At 39.9% G+C, this 24761-nt stretch overlaps 1 protein-coding gene across 1 annotated transcript in view; it reads right to left on the reverse strand.

Moving 5' to 3' along the window:
- Window positions 1–23741, reverse strand: part of LOC143408815 (transmembrane protein 45A-like) — a 42718-nt gene extending 18977 nt beyond the window's left edge. Inside the window, exon 1 of the mRNA XM_076868713.1 lies at window positions 23658–23741. Coding sequence (XP_076724828.1) covers window positions 23658–23699 — 42 coding nt within the window. The 5' untranslated portion in view covers window positions 23700–23741. The remainder of the gene's footprint in view (window positions 1–23657) is intronic.
- Window positions 23742–24761: the final 1020 nt, after the last annotated feature.

Here is a 24761-nt window from a genome sequence, read left to right on the forward strand (position 1 = left end):
TTCATAGATTGAGTTGTGAAGAATAGATATCTTAACAATATAGATTCTTTCTATCCAAAAATATGGACTATCTCTCCATTTATTTAGATCTTTGATTTCTTGAAAAAGAGGTTTATAGTTTTGCTTATATTTATATATGTGTGTATTGTTTGTCTAAGTATTTCTTTTCTTTTTTGGTATTAATGTAAATGGTGTGTGCTTTTAATTTCAAACTCTAATTTTTTATTCTATATTAGAAAACATTTGACTAATATATATTAATCTTGTATCCTGAAGCTTTGCTATAATAATTTATTAATTCCAGTTTTGTCGTTGTGGATTCTTTGGGATTTTCCACACAGATAATTTGTCACCTATAATCAAAGACAGTTTTAGTTTGTCCTTTCTAGTCTGTTTATTTTCTATTTCCTTGCCTTGTCTTTTTGCATAAACTAAGAATTCTAGTAAGATGTTGAATTGGAATGATGATAGGGGGCTTCCTTCCTTAAGTCTCTATCTTAAGGGAAAAGCATCTATTTTCTGACCATTAAGTACAATGTTATCCCAGGTTTTTGTGTGGATACCCTGCATTGAGAATGCTCCCCTTAGGACCTAGTCTGTTTTTCGTTAGTCTTGAATTGTTTTTTGATTTCTCTTTTTAAAAGTGGTGTAGAGCCAGATAATGGCATGTTAAGAAGTTTCAACTTAATTATATGAACAACAAGAAGTAACTGAATGTTTTTGAGCAAAGAATAGATATAAGAGAGATGTACGGGAGCCCTTAAACCATCCAAAAATTAAAAATAAAAAAATCTATTAAAAAATATTTAAAGATATCCAGAAAGGAGAACTGCTCCAAGTGCTTCAGCAACCCATTATAGGGACATACAAATCTCACTCTCAGTTAATGTCATTTTATAGCCAACCTGAATCGGTTTTAGGTACCAGTAAAAACACAAAACATTCATTAATCTTGATGAAATGTGGAGACATGATTCCTAAATGCATTGTTAATCTACCCACTCCCAATCCAGGGAAGAAAGCTACTGCCTTCAGATTCAGAGCAGTCATAGGCATTCAGGAGTGTCAACTAGCTTATTTAAAAAATGTACCCAGAAACAGCCACACCTGAATCAACAGTGTTGTCACATTCATTCCCACCACTTCTAACAAGGGAGTTGCTGTTCTCAACAGCCGTCTTAACAAGGACACCTGAATCAACTTTGGCTATCCTTGTCCTCCATCCGGTAGCCTGTTCTCAGGGCCTTACCTGCCTTGACTCTTCTTTACCCACCTCCCTGTCATCCTGCTCTTCTCTCCCCTTTCTCTTCTGCCTGCCACAATTGTTAGAGTCTGTAAACAAGTCTGGATGGCACCTGGCAAAATGCCAGAGGGAGTGGTTTGTGAAGTAACAAAAGCGAGCCATTAAGTGTGGAGATTCCTTATTGGTTGACTGCTGTATCTATTTTATGCTAATTAGATAAGCTGTGTAAAATGTTTAAATACCACTCCTATCCTACAATAAACGGCTTCCATTCCTGCTGCATCAATGTACACAAGTTATTCGTCACACCCCCCCCCCCCCCCCCGTTATTCTGCTGCAGCCGGACTGCGGCAGATGGTGGCCCGTACGGGGACCGGAGGAAACTTCCACTGAGAACCCGATGAGACTTCGGAGCTGTTGCTGTTTCTGCTGCTACAACTTAAGCTAGCTGCCTGCAGAATTTACCTGGACTGTGATTTACCTGGACTGTGTGTTAATCTATTGAGACACTGTTTTACCTGGACTGAGATAACAAACTGTAATCTACAACAAATTGTAACCCGGTATCTTTGCTAATGGTGTCATTGCTGGTATAATTTTTCCAAGGGCTTCTTGCATGGAGCCATCAATTGGATTAATATTGTAACATTTTGTATCCTCCCTTTCTGTTTCTAGCAGGTTATTTATGGTGTTTCTGTAAAAAACACTATGGTCGTTATTTAAATTAAACAAAAGGGGGATATGTTAGAGTCTGTAAACAAGTCTGGATGGCGCCTGGCAAAATGCCAGAGGGAGTGGTTTGTGAAGTAACAAAAGTGAGCCATTAAGTGTGGAGATTCCTTATTGGTTGACTGCTGTATCTATTTTATGCTAATTAGATAAGCTGTGTAAAATGTTTAAATACCACTCCTATCCTACAATAAATGGCTTCCATTCCTGCTGCATCAACGTACACAAGTTATTCGTCACCCCCCCATTATTCTGCTGCAGCTGGACTGCGGCACACAATGAATTTCCAGAAGGACAGCAGAGAGGTTAAGGGTTCTAAGCAAATTCCCTTCAAGAGCAAGGGGCCACCTAAGGGAAGGAAAGGCACTCCTCGGTCAGATTTTAAAACTTGGCCTGGTTTTGGATTTCTGTTGGTCTGTAGGATGGGGATTGACAGAAGATAATCAATGGAGCCCAGAAAGCCAAAAGTGAGAAGTAAATGGTTCTGCCGGATAGGGTAGATCAAACTCTGAGTTCCTGAACTCATAGGCATAAAAGCCACCCAAGTGTCCGGTCCTCCCCTCCCCCTGCTTCCTGTTGGTTTCATTAAATTTCATTAATGACACTCAGCTTTGCAAACTCCCATGCTCTGGAAAAGCCTCTTGGCACATTTCTGACTTTGTTGAAAGAATTCTGATTTCTTTAGAAGTGCCTTTACGGTTCTTCAGAGGTATGTGTGGGAGTATTAGTGATCTTGCCTGCCTGCTTATGCATGCATTCATTCCTCATTCCTCCATCTACTCATCCAATAAAATGAATATTTATTAAACAACTATGATGTGCCAGGTCCAGTTCTAGCCACTGGGGCCATGAAACAGTATTCCTGCTCTTATGCTATTTCTCTTGTAGAGTTAGAAGATAAACAAATAGGAATTCGAGAACACTGAAAATGTGGTCCTAGCTCTACATCAAATGAGGGCTTGTTGAAAATATGGCATCTCAGGCCCCACCTTAGGCTGATCAAATTAGTATTCTTATTTTAACTGGCTCTCTAATGTGTGGAAGGATGTTTAGCAGCTTCTCAGGCATCTGCCTACTATATGCTAGCACCTCCACCCCAGATATTGTGTGTCCTGGAGGGAAAAATCACATTCTCTTTCCCATTGAAGAAATCCTGGCCTAGGAGTCTCTTGGTTAAATCCCCTTAACATCAAAACACTATTTTTTTCTTCTTTCTGAGGAAAAAGAAAAATGCAACAAATTTGGTTATTAGCTGTTACAGTAAAGTCCAACCAAGATTATGTGCACTTTTTCAGAAAGTTTTGCAACTAACAGAACAACCCAAAACTTGAAAAAGAAAAGTTTGTACAATTCTCATGCAAAAACTTTCACACAAAAAAATTACTCAAGTTTGTGATTTAATGTTACTACTAAGGATAAAGAGGGACCTGAAATTTACTATAGCTTCCATGAGACCAAGGATTTAGGACTGGATGTCATCACTACCAATGATATTTGCCCTAAGTACCATCATGTAAAGGTTTAGAACACCTCCTGTTTTGAAATAGCTGGCAAATAGGGCATCAAGCTCTGTGTCTACACTCAAATAGTGAAAGTGCATTTACCTTCAAATACTGACTTTAAAAAAAGTCATAAATAACATAAGCATAATCTGAAGTCAGTATGGTGATATCTGAGCATTGTGCAATTTTGATCAGAGAAAAGGAGAAAAAAATCGATAACATAACTCTGGTCTCTCAGTCTCTTTGTGTCAGGAAATTTATATTCCATTGTTTGTTTTTAGTTAATTAAAAAAAATAGACTCAGTCTAGGCATTAGGACTCCTGATTTTGGCAGATGTCTATGGCAAGTACACTTAAAAAAAGTATTCCAGTTAGTGACAAAATGATGTAATAGCTCAGGTTCAGCTGGACGGAGTAGAAACCACAGCGCTGCTCTCTCAGTGCTGAGCTGAGTGGAAGAATGGAAGCCAGGCAAAGAGTGCACTTGTCAGGTGGAGGTCGCCTCCCAGTTCTGCTTTCAAGTGCTATACATACACTTTTGCAGGCTCTATTTCCCAGAAGAGGCAGCTGAGCTTGAGACTTTTGATGATTTGCCTGAGAATGCACAGACCATAAATGGTAGAGGAAAAGAAATCTAACTTTCTGGGGTACTGGAGAACAGTGAACTTTCTACAGCACCAAAGATCCCTGGTTTCATTTCATGTTGCTGGCTTAACAAATTACAGCTCACATGTTGCAGTTCTGGAAATCAGGAGTCTGAATGGGCCCCAGAGGCAGAATTCAGGGTTGAAAAGATCAGCCTCCTCTAATGGATCTCAGGAAGAATTGTCTTTTCTCTGCTTCAGAGGCCTCCTGCGTTCCTTGATTCCTGGGCCTTTCTACGTCTTTAAGAAAGTGACATAGCATCTTCAAGCCTCTCTAATTCCCACTTTTCTGTGCCTACATCTTCTGATTCCAATCCTCTTACCTCTGCCTTATGGATCTTGTAATGATTGAGCCTACCTACATAATTCAAGTAGTCTCCTCATACCAAAATCCTTAGTTTAATCACAAATGCAAAATCTTTTTTCTTACATAAAGTAACATATTCCTCATTTCCAAAAATTAGGACATGACATCTTTGTGACCCATTATTCAGCTCACCACAACTCCCTTAGGAATGTCACTCAAAGGGAGGACCTTTAACAATCATAATTTTTAAAAAAATTTTAAATAGTCAAAAGATAGGGGAGAACAGAACAGAAATAAAGGGAATTCTTTAAAGGAGATTTGCGCTTAGAATCAGTGTGGCAGGAAGAGGCACAATGTTACCTGGTTCTTAAGACTAATACTCCTTGAGGATCCTTTGAGGAGCTCACTAAAAACTGCGGAAGAGCAGCATTAGGAGCAGAGTTACAGGACTCCTCTTGCTGGAATACATATAAACAGATTAGTCTGAAGAAATGAGAAAGGTTGGGGCTGCAAGCAGAAAAGATGTGATTTGCTAGGTGATCTGATAGCTATCAAGGCTTAGGTTTCTGCTAGATCAGTGATTCTCAGCCTGTTGCCTATGCAAACATCTGGGTAGCCATAAAAAAATATATGTGGTGTCTGATCTCCACCCTAGACCTATTCAATCAGAATCTCTGGGAACCATTTTCTTTTTTAAATTTTGAAAGTCTTCTAATTCTAACCAACTAGAACTGAAACTATCAGGCCCTTCTCTTATGCTTGTACTTAAGCTTTGTTAGTTTAGTCGTGTAGCCAACTACACCATTCAGTGATGCAGGGAAGGGAATGGAATGAAGGGCGGATAATCACTGGGTTCTGGGACACTTCACATACACCAATTAATTTAATCTTCGTAATTATTATCTCCACATGAAACATAATGATAAAGAGCTGTCTTTACAGGGATTACATACAAAGCAACTTGCAATAGTGTTGTGACAGAACCAAGATTCAACCCCAAGTCTATGTCCATAAGGAACAAGGAAGAAAAATGACATTTATTGAACACCCTTCTCTGCAGGAACAACACAGAAATCCTCTGGATTCCATGAGGTGGTGTTTTCCCCATTTTACATCTGATGGTATGAATTTGACTTAAGCTAAATAACTAGCTCAAATCAAAGAGCTTGTAAATGACAGAGCTGGGATTCTAATTCAGAGCTGCCTGTCTCTAAACCCTCAACTTTACCACCATTTCTACCCTTCCTCATGCCGCAAAAACAAATAGCAACAACCATAACAAAAACAATGAATAATTAGCAAATGCTGATTCTGTATCATTTTAGTGAGAACTTTCTATGTGTTACCTGACGGGAAATCAAGTAAAGTGATTGTGGCATAGAGACAAAGCAATGCGTTGTTTGGACTCAGGTCACTCAGTGTTATGTTGTGTGGGCCAGCAGTGTCACCTGAGAGAAACACAGATCCTCAAGAGACTGACAAGCACAAAAATGTTGAGGAAATCTATTGTACATGATTTTGTTTTGTATATTTTTGTGGTAGGGAGTTGTTCATTAGTTTGGGGAAGAGGGTGGTTGTGCTTTTAGTTTTTATTTTTCCAAAGAGTTGGTTTGTTCATGTGTAGGATTCTCCATTTACCATACTCACAAGGCACTAGGGAGAACTACAAGAGGCAGTTCCTCACATTCTGTGGTCTGAGATGATGAACTCAGGACAGGAGGTCCCTGAATATAACACTTTTTGAGTACTGTGGGAAGTGTCTCTAGGCACACACCATTAGACACAAAATGCCCTGAGCAGGGGGCCACTCCTCAACAAGACAAATGATGCTGAATGGGGCTGAGAAACTACAACAGCAGGAACGGGGATGAAGCAGCATTTCTCAAACTTGAATCATGGGCAGACCTTTTAAAAAGGAGAAATAAATTCACACCAGTATATTCACTTAAGTTGCCTTTGTTATAAACTTCTTTAAATACAAAAACACTTATTTGGACAAATTTACAAGTTAAACAAAACTGCAAAACCAACATAAATCAATAAACTAATGTGAATCAAATTAACTAATATAAATCAATTATAACAATCTCACTCCAGTCAGAATGGCAGCTAATATGAAGACAAACAACAATAAGCGTTGGCGAGGATGTGGGGGAAAAGGTACACTCATATACTGCTGGTGAGACTGCAAATTGGTGCAGCCAATATGGAAAGCAGTATGGAGATTCCTTGGAAAACCGGGAATGGAACCACCATTTGACTCAGCCATCCCTCTTCTTGGTCTATACCCAAAGGGCTTAAAAACAGCATACTACAGGGACACAGCCACATCAATGTTTATAGCAGCACAATTCATAATAGCTAAACTGTGGAGCCAACCTAGATATCCTTCAGTGGATGAATGGATAAAAGAAATGTGGCATATATACACAATGGAATTTTATTCAGCAATAAAAGAAAATAAAATCATGGCATTTGCAGGTAAATGAATGGTGTTGGAGAAGATGATGCTAAGTGAAGTTAGCCAATCCCCAAAAAACAAATGCTGAATGTTTTCTCCGATATAAGGAGGCTGACTCATAGTAGGGTAGGGAGGGGAAGCATGGGAGGAATAGACAAACTCTAGAAAGGGAAGAGGGGTGGGAGGGAAAAGGAGAGGGCAGGGGATTGGCAAGGACAGAGGAATGCGACAGACATCATTATCCAAAAACATGTATGAAGACACGAATTGGTGTCAACATACTTTACATACAACCAGAGATATGAAAAATTGTGCTGTATACGTGAAATAAGAATTGTAATACATTCCACTGTCGTTTGGTTTTTTTAATCAATAAAAAATTAAATAATAAATCAATTATAACAAGATTTATAGAATATGCTAAAATAAATCCCCTTTCATAACATGACTATGACATTAACTTAGTCCATTTTGTGTTTTTAAAACAAACTAGCTAATATTGGGTGAATCATAAGCAACAAAAGTTTATTGGACTCATGGTTCTGAGCTACACAGTCCTAAAACAGGGGTGGATTCTTGAGAGCGCATCATGCTGTGTCATATGTGGCAGGAGGGCAAATAGGCACTCACAAGAGGCCAGGGGGACTTATAACATATGGTGGGTATAACATACCCACCTTCAGAGTTCTTAACCCTCTCCCACAATAACAACATTAATCATTCATGAAGGTATAGCCTAATTACCTATTAAAGGTTCAACCTCTCCATGCTGTTACACAGGCAATTAAATTTCAGTGTTTTGGAGCAAACATTCAAACCATAGCAGGCACTGACCTCTATGTCTATTTTCTTTCTGGTCCAGAATATGTATATTATTGTGTGCCCCACTTGAGTTTTCTCTATTCAAACTAAAACCCTCTGAAAGATAATCAGGCATCTGAAGTTCATCTTCTTTATTCAATAACCTTGAAAATTAAAGCACTGCCTCTTGCCACCATCACGATCCCAATAGGAACGCAAATTCCAGGATTGAGATAATTGGTTGAACTCCAAGAATATAAGAGGTCATCTAGATGATGTAGATGTGCTTATAATGTTGCTTAATCACCATTGAGATGAAAATACAGAGGTGGGTTATTATAATAGGAAACTTGCAGACATCACTCCTCACAACAGAACATATCAGCAGACTCTCAGAGGTTTGAGAAACTGTGGGGTAAATAATTAGGAAGAACTACTTTGAAAAAGTGTACCCAAATGACCAGTGAAGGGAAATTTCTTTTTAAAGAAATATTTAAATTTGGGGCTGAGGTTGTGGCTCAGTGGTAGAGCACTTGCCTAGCATGTCTAAGGAACTGGGTTCAATTCTCAATAACCACATAAAAATGAATAAATGAAGTAAAAGTATTATGTCTATTTATAACTAAAAACAAATTTTGAAAAAGAAATATGTAAACCAATAAATGCAAGAAAAAATGATAGAATTTATAATTTTACAAATGAATGAATAAATTCAGGCAATGTTAGTCAAAAACTGTTAACATATCAAAGAGAGACAGTCCAGCAAGATGTGCCTAAAGTATTCTTGCAAAAATAAAATTGAACCTGGGTTCCATCTAACCAACTTATATAATTACCAATTTATAGGAAATACAGAGGCAGAGAAACATGAAAAAAATGATATCATGGGAATGTAACCAGTAAAATCCCAGTGATGTGAAAATTCTACAAGACATACACTGGGTTCTGCAGCAGATAAATTACAATAAATATCAAAAAAAGAGATAAAGGGGTAAACTATAGACCCAAAGAGATGACTAAGTTACATCTATAGTTGCAATGCCTGTGCTTTATTTCGATCCTAACTCAAAAATTTTAAATTTCATAGGATTTAAAATTTCATAGGAATTATAATAATATGAACTATGTCTAAGTTTTCTTAAGAATATTTATTTTGTATTGCTATATACATTACTGAAATATTGTAGAGGAAAAGATGAGATGACATGGATTAACTTCAAAATTGTGATGGTTAATTCAGTGTGTCAACTTGACTAAATCATGATCCAGTTCTTGGTTAAAGACCAGTCTAGGCATTGCTATGAATGTATTTTTTAGATGTGATTAAATTTAAATCAGTAGATCTTAAGTAAAACAGATCACTCTCCATACTGGTAGGAGAGTGGTGGTAGCAGGAGAAATCATCCAATCAGCTCAAGACCTTAAAAGAAAAAACTGGGTCCCCTTGAGGATGATAAACTCTCCCTGTAGACTGCCTTTGTTCAAGACTGCCACATCAACTTTTCCCTGGGTCCTGCCCTGCAGATTTCAGGCTTTCCAGCCTCCATAAAATAAATTAAAATAAATATCCCTATATAGATATTGATAGGTAATAGATAGGTTCATACCTTCCCCCCCCTTGTGTGTGTGTGTGTGTGTGTGTGTGTGTGCGTAAATAGATATTCATTAACTCATGACTCCCCCAAAACATTGTAAGTTAAAACTATCAGAAGTCAAAAATGCATGTAACACATTTGTATTAATCTATTATCCATTGCTATGACAAACTACCTGGAGCTAAGCAAAGTTAAAAAAAAAAGTTAATTAGCCCACAGTTTTGGAAGCTAAAAGTCCAAGCTGGGATAGTCCCCCCATTTGATCAGTCTCTGGTGAGGGCCACGTGGCAAATGGCATCATGGTGAGAGTGCATGAAATAGGGAAAGATCACATGGAGAAACAGGAAACCGGAGAGTGAGAGGAGTCAGTATTACTCTTTTATAATAACTCTGTCTCAGGAACTAACTGGAACCCCATGAGAATTATGTTAATCCCTTCCAAGGGACAGCACTCCCAATGACCTAAGGACCTTGCACCGGGCTCCTCCTCATGAAGGTCCCAACCTCCCAACATCACCATAGAGAACCAAACTTCCAACATGTGGGATCCAAACTACATTCAAACCATGGAATTCTGCTTCTATCTCCCAATGTTCATGTCCTTGTCCCAGTGCACAATAAAATCATTCCATGCCCAATAGTTCCAAAGTTTTACCTCATTGCAACTTCACCCAAAAGTCCAAGTTCAAAGTCTCATATAAGACTTAAGAAAAATTCCATGCAAGTGTGAGCTTTTAAATATTAAAAAAAAGTTATCTACTTATAAAATATAATGGTAGCACAGGGATGTGATAAATATTCATATTCCAAAAGAAAGAAATAAGGAAGTAGAAAGGAGTAAAAACACCCATCCTCCCAAAAAAGCCAGCAGTGCAGACATTAAATCTGAAAGCTCCAAGTCCAACACCCCGAATTTACTGCACTCTGAGTCCCCAAGGCTTCAGGAAGCCCCTCCCACACCTCCGGTGATCACAGCTCTCTCATGGTGACTGTCTTAGGCCAAGTGCTGATGTCTGCACCTTTCCGAGACTGGCACTGCACACTGCTGATTGCTCTACTTTCTGAGGTCCCAGCTGCAGCTCCACTCCCATGGTTCCCCTATGCTTTGCCACACTGGGGCTCTCTCTGTCCACTCTGCCCCTGCAGCAAACCTCTGCCTGGCCTCAGGCTTTCCTTTGAAATTTCAGTGAAAGTTGACATGACCCCGTAACTCATTTCACACTCCTGCAACATCAGTACCACACAGATGCCACCAAGGTCTGTCACCAATATAAGCCATACCCGGACGAACTTGAAGCATAGCATTAGACACAGAGTGCTACTCCTCCTGAAATCAGGGAACAGAATCCTAAGGTGATCCTGAGCTGCAAACACATTCAGAATGCCCTAGGATTGGGCTTGCTCCCTGAAACAAATTTGCTATTTTGGGCCTTTGGGCCTGTGATGGGAGGGGTGGGTGACCTTGAAGATCTCTGAGGTGCCCTCAAGGCCTCTTATTGCCTTAACAAGTAGCATCTGCGTTCTTCTCTGCAGTAAGAAACCAATACACTGAGAAACTGATGTGATTCCATTTTTGAAAACCCAGCTTCTACCTCAAGTCCTGTCCAAAGGGAGGGGGGCATGACCCTTGTCCTTGGAAAAACCCACAAAGCACTCCTAGGCACATAGCCATCTTGCTGAGTTGTTTGTCTGTAAATAACAGGAGAGATCTGAGGAGCCAGGTGTCCCTGACTCAGTTAAGGTAGGTGAGGACCCATAGAAGCCCCCTAGCAACCACCAATCAGCATGAAACAGGGAAAATACCTGGGATGCCAGATGACCCCCCAGTAGTCTCGGTGATTGTTAACATGTGAGGAAACCATGTAGTTTAGCACATACACCCCTCACAGATTAAACCAATCAGCTCAAACAAATCCCTCTCTTGTACTAACCAATCACCCTTACCCAACTTGTTCCCGCCAGTGAATGTGCTAATAATGTTAAGAGTTGTTGTTTGATTTTCCCGCAGTATGAAATGATTTGCTGTGGGATGTTGTGACTCATGGAGTATCCCAAAAACCTATAAAATCTCACTGAACAAAGGAACGGGGCTCACTCCCTGGGACTGCTACATCAAAAATGGTTGTGAGTCCAGGCTCCAGCTTACAATAAAGACTCTTGTGTGATTGCTTCAGATTGGGCTCCTGGAGTTCTATTGGGGTCCCACGAATCTGGCATTACATCACCACACCAGCATTTGCTTTTTCTTTGTTCCTTCCCCAATCAGACTATGCATTTTCTAAATCTTTTCAGTCCCTTTCTTTGCAGTCTCATTGCAAATTTCACTAAAGATAGCCAGTAATAATCATGTCACAGCCTGAAAGTATTGCTGTTCAGAAATTTCTTTTACCAGATAAAACAGTCCATCATTTCTAAACTAAGCCTTCCCTAAAGCTCTAAGACGTGCACACTCTATAGACAAGTTCTTTGCTATGATGTAATTAATGTCACTTTTTTTTCAAGATTCCAATAGAATCCTCATTTCCATCTGAGACTACTTTCCTAGGCTCTTCATCCTCTGAGTGCTCCCCAGAATCACCCACAATGATCCACTTTCAGCATTCTAGGCTTTTTCTGGCCTGTTCCTCCAAATTCTTCCAACCTCTGCCTGCAACCCAGTCCCAAGTTCCTTCTACATTTTCAGGTATGTTTGTAGCAACAATCTCACTCCCCACTCACAGTTTTCTGAATTAGTTTTCCATTGCTCTAAGAAGCTATGTGAGGCTATTAAAAAAGAGGTTTCTCCACTGTTGTGGAGGCTGAATATTCAAGATAATGCAGCCCCATTTATTTAGGCTCTGGTGGGGAGTTTCATAACAGATGGCTTCATGGTAGGAATGCATGCAATAGAGAGAGATCTGATGGGGTGTGGTGGCCCACATCTGTAATCCCAGCAATTCCGGAGGCTGAGGCAAGAGGATGCAAATTCAAAGTCAGACCCAGCAACTCAGGGAGATCCTGTCTCAAAATAAAGAACAAAAAAGGCTGGAGATGTAGCTCAGTGGCAAAGCACCCCTGGGTTCAACCCCTAGTACCAACCAACCAACCAACAAACAAAACAAGAATTAACTCTAAACCAGACACCAAGGAGAATGCTTGTAATCCCAGCAACACAGGAGGCTGAGGAAGGAGGATTGCAAGTTGGAGATTGGCCTCAGCAATTTAACAATAGGAAGAGATCACATGGAGAGACAGGCTAGTCTTATTCTTATTCACCCTCCCTCAAGAAATAATAGGATCCCATGAGAACCATATTAATTTCTTTCAAAGGTGCACTCTCAATGAGCTAACATCCTCACACCAGGTTTCTCTTTAAAACTTCCCATTCACTACCAAGATTATGGCACTGAGCAAAAGACTTTTGACACATGAAGGCTTGGGAAACAAATCACATTCAAACCATAATAATACCTAAATCTCAGAACTACACAGATTAACAACATAGTATTCAATAGAGTATCAATTGTTTACCCTTGAGATTTCCTGGCAGCCAGGGAAGTTGGCTCACTGTTGCTGGCCACCATAAAGAGAGATCATACTGCATGTTGCTAACCCAGGGGGGAAAAGTCAAAATTCAAAGTATGGTTTTTACTGAATGCCTACCACTTTTGGAGCCAGAATTAGACAGGCAGATAGACAAGAGTCAGATCCAGAGAATGGACAAATTTGAAATGTTCATGCCTTCAGAGCCTTTCCTCTACCCTTATCAAGAGCCCGGTGCAAGGTCCTTAGGTCACTGGGAGTGCTGTCCCTTGGAAGGGATTAACATAATTCTCATGGGGTTCCAGTTAGTTCCTGAGACAGAGTTATTATAAAAGAGTAATACTGCTCCAACTTGTTGCTAAGGTAACCTGTCTCAGGGATTGTCCCTCCTTCAGGGAGATGTTAATTACGCCCCCTTCCTGCCCAGATCACTCCAACTTGGCCACTCCAGCCCATCTGCTTCTCATCTTTGGTCATCCCACCTGAGCATCTCCTGGGCCTAATCATGTAGGCAGGAAGGAGAGAGATGAGGAGGAAAGAGCAGGAGAACAAAAGAAGCCCAGGACATAGAAAAAGGCAAAAACACCTTTGTTTCTTGGGATACCAGCTATCACTCTGTTCTCCCTCCTGGGAGTGGTCTATGGGACTCCTTTTTAATAAACCCTGTTTTATATGCCTTGCCTCAGTGTGCTTCTCTAATGTTCAAACTTCAACATGTGAGGAAGCAGAACTCAGCACCAATAACTGGCAGTATCACCATCACACCATCATAAAATCAAAAAATCATGGCAAACAATCATAAATTGAGGACCATCTGTGTACATATTCTCCCTCTCTCTCTCTTTCTCTCTCTCTCTCTCTCTCACACACACACACACACACACACACACACACACACAAAATTACTCTTGGTTATGTCTCTCATAAGAATCCTGACTTAAATATAAATTATCTGGGGAGGAGAAATGAATGGGAGGACAGATAAAACAAAATTGGTGATTCTGACTAAAACAGGGCAATGGACACACTATAGCATTCTATTTTTATAATCTGCTTGAAATAGTCCTTCGGAAAAGTAGGAAGAAGAAAACAGAAATGGAAGAACTAATAAACTGAGATTTTGTTTCTGCACAAGCTCTGATGATAGAAAAGCCTATCAGAAATCAAGGATGTTGTGAGAAATCCAAGGCTGTGATCCCAGCACTCACAGGGAGTGTCTACAGCTGAAAGGCCTAGTCCTGGAGGTCACTCATCCCTTGGCCTTGAACTCCCAGTCTGCTTTAGATGGTACTCCCTCTGCCTCCACGGCACCTGCATATCCCTGTGTGGTAGTATTTCCCCACATTCCATGTTAGATAACTTCTTTTACTCCGGGTTTCTTACCATTATTGAGGAGCTCCTTACTCCATCCAGCACCAAGCCTGCACTCAAAAATATTTGATGAATGAATTAAACAATGTCAAATGGTACTAGCTAAGAGTTCTGCATGCAGAAGCAAGAATGGGATTAAGCAGTATTTCTCAAACTCATATGCAACTGCTTTCTAGCCCTTATTTTCCCCTGTTGGAGACTATAACTAATTGCTCCACTTTTAATATCCTATTCCATATTCCTTATTCTCTCAGTCCAAATATACTCCCTATCACCAAACATTTAAGATCATAAGGGTCTGAGAAATATGGATATACTGGCATTTACTACCATATAACTTTACTAAGTAACCTTCAAAATCTGTTCTGGGTAGCAAAGAAAATTTCATGCAACAAATGGGAGCTTAATTTTTTTTTAAATTAATTTTTATTGTTGGTTGTTCAAAACATTACATAGTTCTTGATATATCATATTTCACACTTTGATTCAAGTGGGATATGAACTCCCATTTTTACCCTGTATACAGATTGCAGAATCACATCAGTTGCACAACCATTGATTTACATATTGCCATTCTGGTGTCTGTTGTATTCTGCTGCCTTTCCTATCCTCTACTATCCCCCTCCCCCCTCCCCTCCCCTCTTCTCTCTCTACCCCCTCTACTGTAATTCATTTCTCCCCCTTATATTTTTCCCCCTTTCCCCTCACTTCTTCTTGTATGTAATTTTGTATACCCCTGAGGGTCTCCTTCCATTTACATGCAATTTTTTTTAAATTAATTTTTATTGTTGGTTAAGCTTAATTATCAGTGCTTTCTTTCCAATCTTTTATGAAAAAAAAAAAAAAAACAACTCTCTGGCCTTTAGGACCTGTTATGAAAGCCATTTTACAAGGGTCTTCCCTGGTAAAGAGAACTTTAATTCATTGAAACAATCTATATTTTTGGCTTTGTTGTAGCATTCTGCATGATTTTGGAATAAACACATTGATTTTATAGTCTTTTGAATCTATATGACAGAGAAACTGTGTGGGGAAAAGAGAGAGAGAGACACCTAAATTCAAGCCTCCTTAAAATTCCTGGGTTCATCCCCAGAACTTCCACAAAAGCAAACTTTCACCCCTTTCCCAACTACAAAGGTTCCTAAAGGGCAAATACTGAAACTCGGGGCTCTGGACTTTTACCCTTTCCCATTGCCAATGAGTCCTGGAAGGAGAAAAGCAAATAGTGAAGCTCTAGGTAACAATGTGTCCCAGAGGAAGAAAGATAAGTGAGCCTATCTGAGCTTTTCCCAGTGACAATGAGTTTCCAATATTAAATTTTAACCTGCACAACTAGGTTTCTGACTATTCAAACAGCTCCTCTGCTGTCTCCAATGATTAATTTACCCTCATTGTGAACTATAAAACAGACTCTTTCTGTAACCCTCAGGCCATTTCCATACCAGAAAATGAGCCCTCCTATGCCTGATTGATTGACTCCACTGCACAATAAAGGAGAGCTTGCTGATCCGTTTGAGGTCTGCTTCCATCCAAGTTATTTGTATTTATTTTCATATCGGTGCTGAAACCGGGTTGGTTAATTTTGCTTACACCAGTGACATCTGAATTTCACATAAGCAACAAGCAAGTTTTTAGCCTATATGTGTGTCATATATTGCATGTGTTGTTTGACACTCAAATTTCACTAAGCATTCTGTATTTTGTCTGGAAACTCAAGAAAGGGTTTTCATGGAGTAATGAACATTGCAACAGCTCAGGGTGGAGACTGCTCAAACAATACCCAGTGTCTCTTACTCAGGGTCCTGAGTGACTTGATTGTGACTTCTCCATATTTCCAAATCTCTTTTTGAAATCCTGTGCTTTGATGATTCATACCCAGGATATTTCTTAACCAAAAGTATTGCTGTGCCTCATTTATGCAATTAGAAATTTAGTGTAAATCGTTATTGTCCCATCAAGTGAGTTGAGGATCCCTGGGCTACTGTTTCATTACAATAGGCCTAGTGAATTGGTATGAATATGTCTTTTTTGCTCAATCAATGCATACTAAAAGGATAGTCAGAATCAAATTTCAGGAGGGGATGGAAGGAATCTGGAGATCGGATGTTAAAATGGGTCTATCTCATATTTTTTTAAAAAAATGTTTATTTTTTAGTTTTAGGTGAACACAATATCTTTATTTTATTTTTATGTGATACTGAGGATCGAACCCAGTGCCTCCTGCATGCCAGGCCAGCATGCCACCACTTGAGCCACATCCCAAACCCCTATCTCATATTTCATAAGGCTGGTACCATGATTTCCTGTGTCTCTTCTAACACTCAGAGAGGCCTTCCTCAGCACCATGACAAACTTATTAGTTTATCACTGGTTAGAACAAATACAATCGACACCAAACTCTTGATGTGAGGAGTTAGGAGAACTGTCAAGAGGGTGATCAAGAGTGATGGGCACTGTATTTGCCTTGTTCTTTCCAGCAGATTTAAGAAATATAGATTGAGGACTGAGTATGCATGATATCTTCTGAATTTCTGTTGGTGTTTTATTTCTTTTCTAGGCACCAAAACTAGAGGAATTCAGACACTTCAGTTGTCACAAAGTAGTTATTGGAATTAATTTTTATCAATCTTAGTTTAGTCTTACCTTACAAAAATGTACTGTTCACTAACTATAGACCAGGGCTTATATTCTTCTCTTGCCAAATAAGTGCTACACACCACCTCCTTCAAGAAGATACACAGAAAAGAAGATGAAGGCCCTTGTTCAGTGGTTTCTGATATAGATGATGCTTCCCAAGTGGAGTGTAGTTTTAAAGTATATTTATGCACCTTAAGTATTTATTTTAAGATACTGACTTGAATAGATAATATACTATTCTATGTATTATTCTAAAGAAGTTGAGAACAGTTATTCTGACCACATTAACTCACTTCCTGAATATAACTAAAGATATAAGTCAACCTTGAATTAAAGCTTTCCTTCCTCTAATGCTTCACAGTTTAAAAAAGACTCTGCATAATTCTTATGGGCTCAAGTAATTATGTAATTAATTAATTAAGTAAGTAAGTAATTTGTTGTGACACCTCTGTTGCCATCTAAAGCTAATGGATTTTTTTAAATTCTAGATTTTTTGGCAAATTATGTTTTTATATTTTTCCTGTTTAAAATAACAGAGTTATTCATACCTCACTTGCCTTAAGTCTACCTGCAGTACTGTACTATCTAAAAGAATATTTCCTAGGAGAAGAGCAAAAAAATAATCAGCAAAAAAATAATCATAATAAGTCAGGAAAGGCTGACTAATAATAGCATCTGAAATTTGTGTGAGCCTTTTAATATTTTCAAGTCTGTGACACATTTAATCCCATGATGGACTGTTCAATGGAAAAGAAGCTGAGGTGTGACTAGACTCCCAGTCTCTTGTATCTCCAGTTTCAAGCTTTTTACTGTTCCTCATTGATAGAAGTAAAACAAAAGTGATATTTAATTAGGAGAGACCAAAGGCAAGTGAAAAACCAGCAACTACAGGACTTTGCAAAGAACAGGCGCACCAACTAGAGATTGTTGTGCACATGAAATAACAGAAGCTCTTCAACTAACTCCCTTAGACCTGTCTGGACATCCTGAGGGATTCTACACCAAATCTCAGGGATTCTACACAGGATGGTCTCTGGAAGTTCCAGCCAGGTCCAAGACAACACCATTTAGTGTCCCTATCCAGTGTTTGCGGACACCATCACAAAAACTGCACAACAGCCCATTTCCTATTATAAGAAGTTTGCTAACTGGTGCTAGAGATGCAAAAAAAAGTAGGGTCAAAGTACCAGAGGCAGGGGTGCTGAGGTTGTGACTCAGTGGTAGAGTGCTGCCCTAGCATGCACAAGGCACTGGGTTCGATCCTCAGCACCACATAAATATGAAATAAAGACATTGTGTCCACCTAAAACTTAAAAATAAATATTAAAAAAATTCCCCAGAGGCAACTTTTTAAATTGATTTTTTTAAAAAATAAATAAATGACAGCAGAATGCATTACAATTCTCATTACACATATATACCACAATTTTTCATATCTCTGTTTGCATTTAAAGCATGTTGACACCCAATTCGTGTCTTCATTCATGTACTTTAGATAATGATGTCTATCACATTCCACCATCCTTACTAATCCCTTGTCCCCTCCCCTTCCCTCCCACCCCACTTCCCTATCTAGAATTCATCTATTCCCCAGAGGCAACTCTTATTCATTGCTTGCCATTGATTTTAAACAAGGGATATGGATTAAGGATTCACTATGGACTTGGCACTTATGAAATATTTACATACAGTGTCTCATCACGGAACTTTAAGGGTACAAATTATGATTAGCCTTCTGATATTAACAGATAGGAAAATTAAGAATCAGGAAAGATAAATAACTTACTGAAAGAGTTCCCACAGCTAATTTAATGGCAGAGCTGGGATTCAAATTTGGTCTCACAACTCCAGAAACAGCTCTTGCCAATGTGATCTTGCCCTTCCCTGGGAGACAGCACCCCTCAGTGTTGACAGGAGTGGCGGGGATCGCAGCATGCCTGGCCCAAGAGGCAATGCAGGGCAGGAGCAGAAATATGGCAAGATGGTTACTGGTAAAGCTTGAAAGCCTCATCAATCTCAGCTAAAGAGGTTAACTGCAGGCCATGCTTCTATGCAAACTGTAGAAAGAAAATGTAAAGGATGAAAAGTGACATAGATCCAGCATCTCCCAAAAAACTGATCTTCTGCTAGCAACGCACTAGTTAAATCTCAGGAGAAAGGAAGTCACATGATCTAAATGGTATTTAAGTACAATTAACTTGGCAGCCAGGCACAGATATATGACAGGGAGAAAGAGGCTTCAGGCAAGGAAACCAGTTAGAAGACAATCACAGACGCTCATTACCTAGATGATGAGTCTGAGTCACAGCAGGCGATGAGAACAGGGAATAGAGGAGCAACTGTGCATCTTACTGGAAGGAAAAACAGATACACCCTAGGGACCCGCTTGGTCAAGACTACGGTTGACGATGACTCTGAGATGGAAACAAGACAGGGCAAAGGGCACTCCAGGGCCAAGTACCAGCCACATCCCTGCACCCTCAGGTGCCTGTCTTCTCACCAGAGCACAAGCCCTGAGCAGTCAGGGGCGCTCCTTGGCTCTGTCACTCCACAGGTTTTCACACTGCTGACCACAGGCCTGGTGTTAGATGGACTCAATGAGTATTCCCTGCAGGCTCTTTCCTCTGCCTGAAATGTCCTGTACCCACTGTCATCTAGAAAGTCCACATAGGAAGAGCTCCGTCAAGGTCCAGCACCAGTCCCTTCCTCAGAGAGGACTTCCTCGGCCACATGGTCTAAATTACATTCTCCTGTTTTCTCTCCATAGAAACTTATCTTCACAGTATGTATTTTTAATGTGTATTTTTCTAATTACAATTTGTATTTTTTATTTATTTTTAAATTTTCTTATGTTTTTGTTTTTCTACCTACCCCCACTAGACTGACTAACAAGCTCCAAAAGTCTGTTTTCCTTTTCATCAGTGAATTCCCGGCAACCAGCACTGTACTGTCCAACAGAAATAAAATGTAAATTACATAAGTCATCTTAAATTTTCAGTAGTCACTTTTGTAAAAGTGAGAAGAAATTGGTGAAATATGGCTTAATAATATATTCTATTTTACCAAATATATACAAACGCTATCATTGAAATGTGAACAATAGAAAAAGATATTTAAACATGTGGTCAATTGAAAATTATTAATAAAAGGGCTTTTTATTTTTTTGTTTGTTTGTAGCAAGTCAAAATTTGCAAAATACTGGAAAAATAAGTACACAGGCTAGGAATTTAAAAGCAAGGCTTAGTCCTTCATAAGAATGTCACTGCAGGAAAGAGAGTTCACTTGAAGACCACCTCAGAAACTCATCAAAAGTTGGTATGTTGGGCTGGGGTTGTGGCTCAGAGGTAGAGCGCTTGCCTAGCATGCATGAAGCACTGGGTTCAATCCTCAGCACCACGTAGAGTAAAATAAAGACATTGTCAAAAAAAAAAAAAAAAGTTGATGTGCACTAGACATGGTGGCTCAAACCCATAATCCCAGTGGCTTGGGAGGCTGAGGCAGGAGGACCAAGAGTTTAAAGCCAGCCTCGACAAAAATAAAGTACTAAACAACTCAGTGAGAGCCTGTCTCTAAATAAAATACAAAATAGGGCTGTGGAATGTGGCTCAGTTGTTGAGTGCCCCTGAGTTCAATCCCTGGTGAACCTCACCCCCCAAGAAAAAATTGCTGGTGTTCTACTGGAAAAACCTCCACAGGCTCCAAAGTCTCTGGCTTCCTGATCTCATAAAGCAAGCCCTGGGAACAGTGGTTTGGGGACAAGGAATAGTGTTAACTACACAACTTCTGCGTGTGTTTCACGCAGATAGCACAACTCAGTTGAGACTTGCACACTTCAAGTGTTCCATAACCCCATGTGGCTGGTGTCCAACATATAGGACAATGTAGATCTTGTGGGATGCCTGACATATATTACTTAGCTAATAAAGAGTTGGATAAAAAAGGGAGATAGGAAGAGAAGAAAGAATGAGAAAAGAAAGTCAACAGAAAGGAAACAAAACTTACATTTGTTGACTAGATACTATGTTAGATTGTTTCATATCAATAAATTGTGTTAAAAATATTGAAAGAACTGGGGAAGTAGCTAAGTGGTAAAGCACACCTGGGCTCAATCTCTAGTACAAAAATAAATAAATAAATTCATTTAATGCTCACATCAACCCTGATGAAGTAGGTATGATTAGAACCACCTCGATCAATAGACACCCATTTGGAGATGTTATTGAACTTGCCTTAGATCATATTGTCTTTTGAACTAAAGAAAGAGGATTCAGAACATAATCTCCTCCTCCTTCCTCCTGCACTCCATTGCAAGTCTAGCCAAAACAACTGCAAATCTAGGCCTCTCTCTCCTCCAGGTGACACAGTCCAGGGTTCCTATAAGATACTGTTTTGAATGCCATAGACGCACTCCTTCAAAAAGTACAGTCTGATCACTGCAGGATAATGGGGGCAGGGGGCTCTCTCCCCCTTCTGGAGGGATCCTCCTCTCATTTTCTGCTAACCCCTTGCTAAGACCAAATTAAATAGTGGCACTGGACAATACCCAAATATGCCAAGCCTAGCAGAATCATGGTCACACCAAAAGACGACCTCCTAGCAGGGTCCGTGCCTCTAAGGCCATAAACACAGATGTGCTGGGAGCATCTCCCTTAGGACAAGGGTTTGGTCACATTTCTATCATCAGACAGAAAGTCAAGTAGTCACCCTGGACCTGAGAGAAATGAGGACAAACACATCTGTGAGAACACCCCATCTTTTTTTTCCCCCATCTTGATTACTTGTTAGGCCATTCCAAGAAAATTTAAATTTGCTAACAAAGACAAATAGACTTAGCAACATAAAATAAGGTAAATGAGAAGAATGGGAAACAAAGGCACGTGAGTATTCTAAAATGGGGACAGAAGAAAATTGGCAGCAAGTTAATGATCTCTGCCTTCACCTTGCCCCACCTCATTCTTTACTGGTCATACATGATCCTCTCTCTCTTGGAAAAGCCACCAAAGTCTGACCCCACCCTATTGCTAAATTAAGCGGCCAATTCTGCCCTCATCTTACTTGAGCCACTGGCAGAATTCCACAGTGCTCCCCACAGCCTCCTCTCTGAAAAATATTCTTCCCTTGTTTTTGCCCATTCATGGCACTCTCCTTTGTTTCCAGAATCTCCTAAACTCCAAGCTCTTATGATTGGGAGTCCTGGGGACCTGTTTTTAAAACTTTTTTCTCTCTACCCTCAGCTCTGGGGGATCTCATCCTGTTCACAGCTTGGAATGCTGTGCCACATGCCTGTGTTTCCCAAATATTTAACTTTAGTCTCAGCTACTCCCCAAACTATAGAGTCCTGCAATCAACTGTACATTCAGCTTCTCCACTCAGATGTCTATTACACCCTTCAAACTACAGACTGTCCAAAACAAAGCTCCCAACATCCCCAACTAGATACGCTCTACCACAGTCCTCCCCAACTATGACAACTCCATCTTCCCTGTTACACCAAAAATTTGAATCATCCTTGACTCACACATCCAACCCATTAGAAAACTCCATTGGCAGACCTCCAAACGATGTCACAAATATGCCACTTCACCACTTCTTCTGCTACCACTCTGAGCCAGACCTGAACTATCATGACCATCCCCCAAGGGGACTCTGCCTCTGCCCTTGCCCCTTTCAGACTTTCTCAACACAGGAGCCAGGTTGTCCTGTTGAGGTGAGTTGGGCCCAAGTCCTCACAGGGCCCACATGGTCTGCAGGAGTTAGCCCCATCACTTCTCCCACCTCCCCTCTCGGACTCTCCTCTCTATTGGCTACCCTGGCCTTCCTGCTCCTTCTTCAACACACCAGCCTCACTTCCATCTGAGGGCCTCTGTACTTGCTGCTGCTTCTGCTTGAACACAGCCTTTCCTCTAAGGACATGTCTAATGTTACTTTGTCAATGAGGTCTTCTCACACCATCTCATTTTAAACTCCCTCAATGCCCCATTCCCTTTTCCTGCTTTATCTTCCCAATAGTACACCCCCTTTAATACCCGACATAACTCACTGACTGCTATGTTCATTGCATCCTCTCTCCCATGGATGGTATAAATGTTCTATGATTTGTTTCTGTTTTTCCTTATCATTTAATTCCTAGCTTTTAGAACTACATCTTGCATATAGTAAGTTTCCAGTACAAAAATATTGGATAAATAAATGAATGGATATTTAGATAGATAGATAGATGGGTGGTTGGATAAAATTCAGAATAAATAGCAAGCTTTATGAATAAACTGCCAGATTCTTAAAGGCTCCAGAAGAGGAAAATGTCACAGAAATCAACTGAAATAATTCATCATTAAAGAAACATATTTGCCACATCTACTCTGCCTTTCCAACCATAATGCTGGGTTCCAGCATAAAATGAAGTGAAATGTGCACAGAACAATTAGAATTGGGCTAGTCTTAAATTTGCCTCAACCAGTCACAACACCCAATAAGCAGACTGGGGAGACATTGGTGACGTGCAGGAGTCAAGACTTGTAAGCCATGGCTCCAACATTGGGGAAGCAGGGTGGAAGAAGAGTTGACAACTTAAAGGAATGAACTTTTATAGTGTTCCAGCCATGAGCCAATCACTCCACCAGACTCCTTGCTAACATTACCTCATAAAAAATTTTTTACCACCTTGGGAAGCTGATATTACATCCATTTTACAAGAAAAGATACTGGAGATCAGAGAGATTTAGTTACTTGCACAATGTTACAAATATATAGGAGAGTTCAGATTCAAATTAGGTTTATATGAATGGAAAGCTTTTTCTCTTTCTGTATTATTATACTGAAAGTTACTCCCCAAATGGCAAACTAACCTCTGAGTGTTTCGGTCCAATTTTATCTTCTGAGCCATTCATTCTGGTTGGTGTCAGTAGATCAAGCACTTTAGGACTGAGGTAGCAGGAATAACACAGAAGCAGCTAATGTTAGCCTTTGTTTCTTAGTTAATGCCGAAAATATTCTGTAATAAAAAAAACAATAGTTTGAAAGTTGACAGCCTATGTTCAGTTTTACAAACACACAGGCACGCACACACATGCACACATGTCTGTGTGTGTGCCAAAAGCAACTAGTAAGGAAACATAGTACTATACTAAAACTTACCACACTTTTATCTTTTTGCCCATGTCCTCCACAGATCAAGAGCAGATGTGCAGCTCAGAGGCTCCCAATCCTGGCAAGTGCTGCTTAATGCTCAAGAAAATCCTATTTCACCAGCATCAGCATTGCCACAGCCCAGGGAAATCCCTTTTCTTCCTCCTACTCACATGTTTTTTCTTGAGTGTTGTATTCAATGCCAGTGGCCTGCACCTCCACCCAACCTACAGAAACCTGGCCTGTAGAACCCTGCAATTAATATTGTCAGACACACAAGTCTGTCAACCCACCAGTCAAGCTCCCAGCTCACTAGAAGATACTAAGAAGTCTTTATTAGCAGGATTTCTCACATAACTGTAGTAATTACACTCATTTATTTCCACTCTCACCATGACTGTCTCCTAATTAATCATTTTTTTAAAATTGTTCAACTATTCACCTTAAGTGTCCAGGGTGCAAACAGGAAGTAGAAGGCTCCCACATGGAATGGCGACCCCACCCCCATGACTTTGCTTCTCTTACCAGCATCAACCTACCAAGCCAACCAGCTCACATTCATTCCAACACATAGGGGAGCACATAATACCCTGGACTGCACCCCTGACCTGAGCCGCACGTATGAAGATTGAGAAATCTCAGGAATGAATATTCATAGAATTGCTGTTCCTTTCAGTGTTTGGACCCACCAGCCAATAAATTTCTTAGTTCTTCACTAAGAAATGAGACCAATTAAGGTGAGTGTAGACTGCACCTATGAAACGTGAGGTTGTAACGTGTCTGTCACCTTACCAAAAAAAAAAAAAGTTAACCCAAAATATTTC

Source organism: Callospermophilus lateralis, chromosome 10 (genome assembly GCF_048772815.1).
Source record: "Callospermophilus lateralis isolate mCalLat2 chromosome 10, mCalLat2.hap1, whole genome shotgun sequence".
NCBI lineage: Eukaryota > Metazoa > Chordata > Mammalia > Rodentia > Sciuridae > Callospermophilus > Callospermophilus lateralis.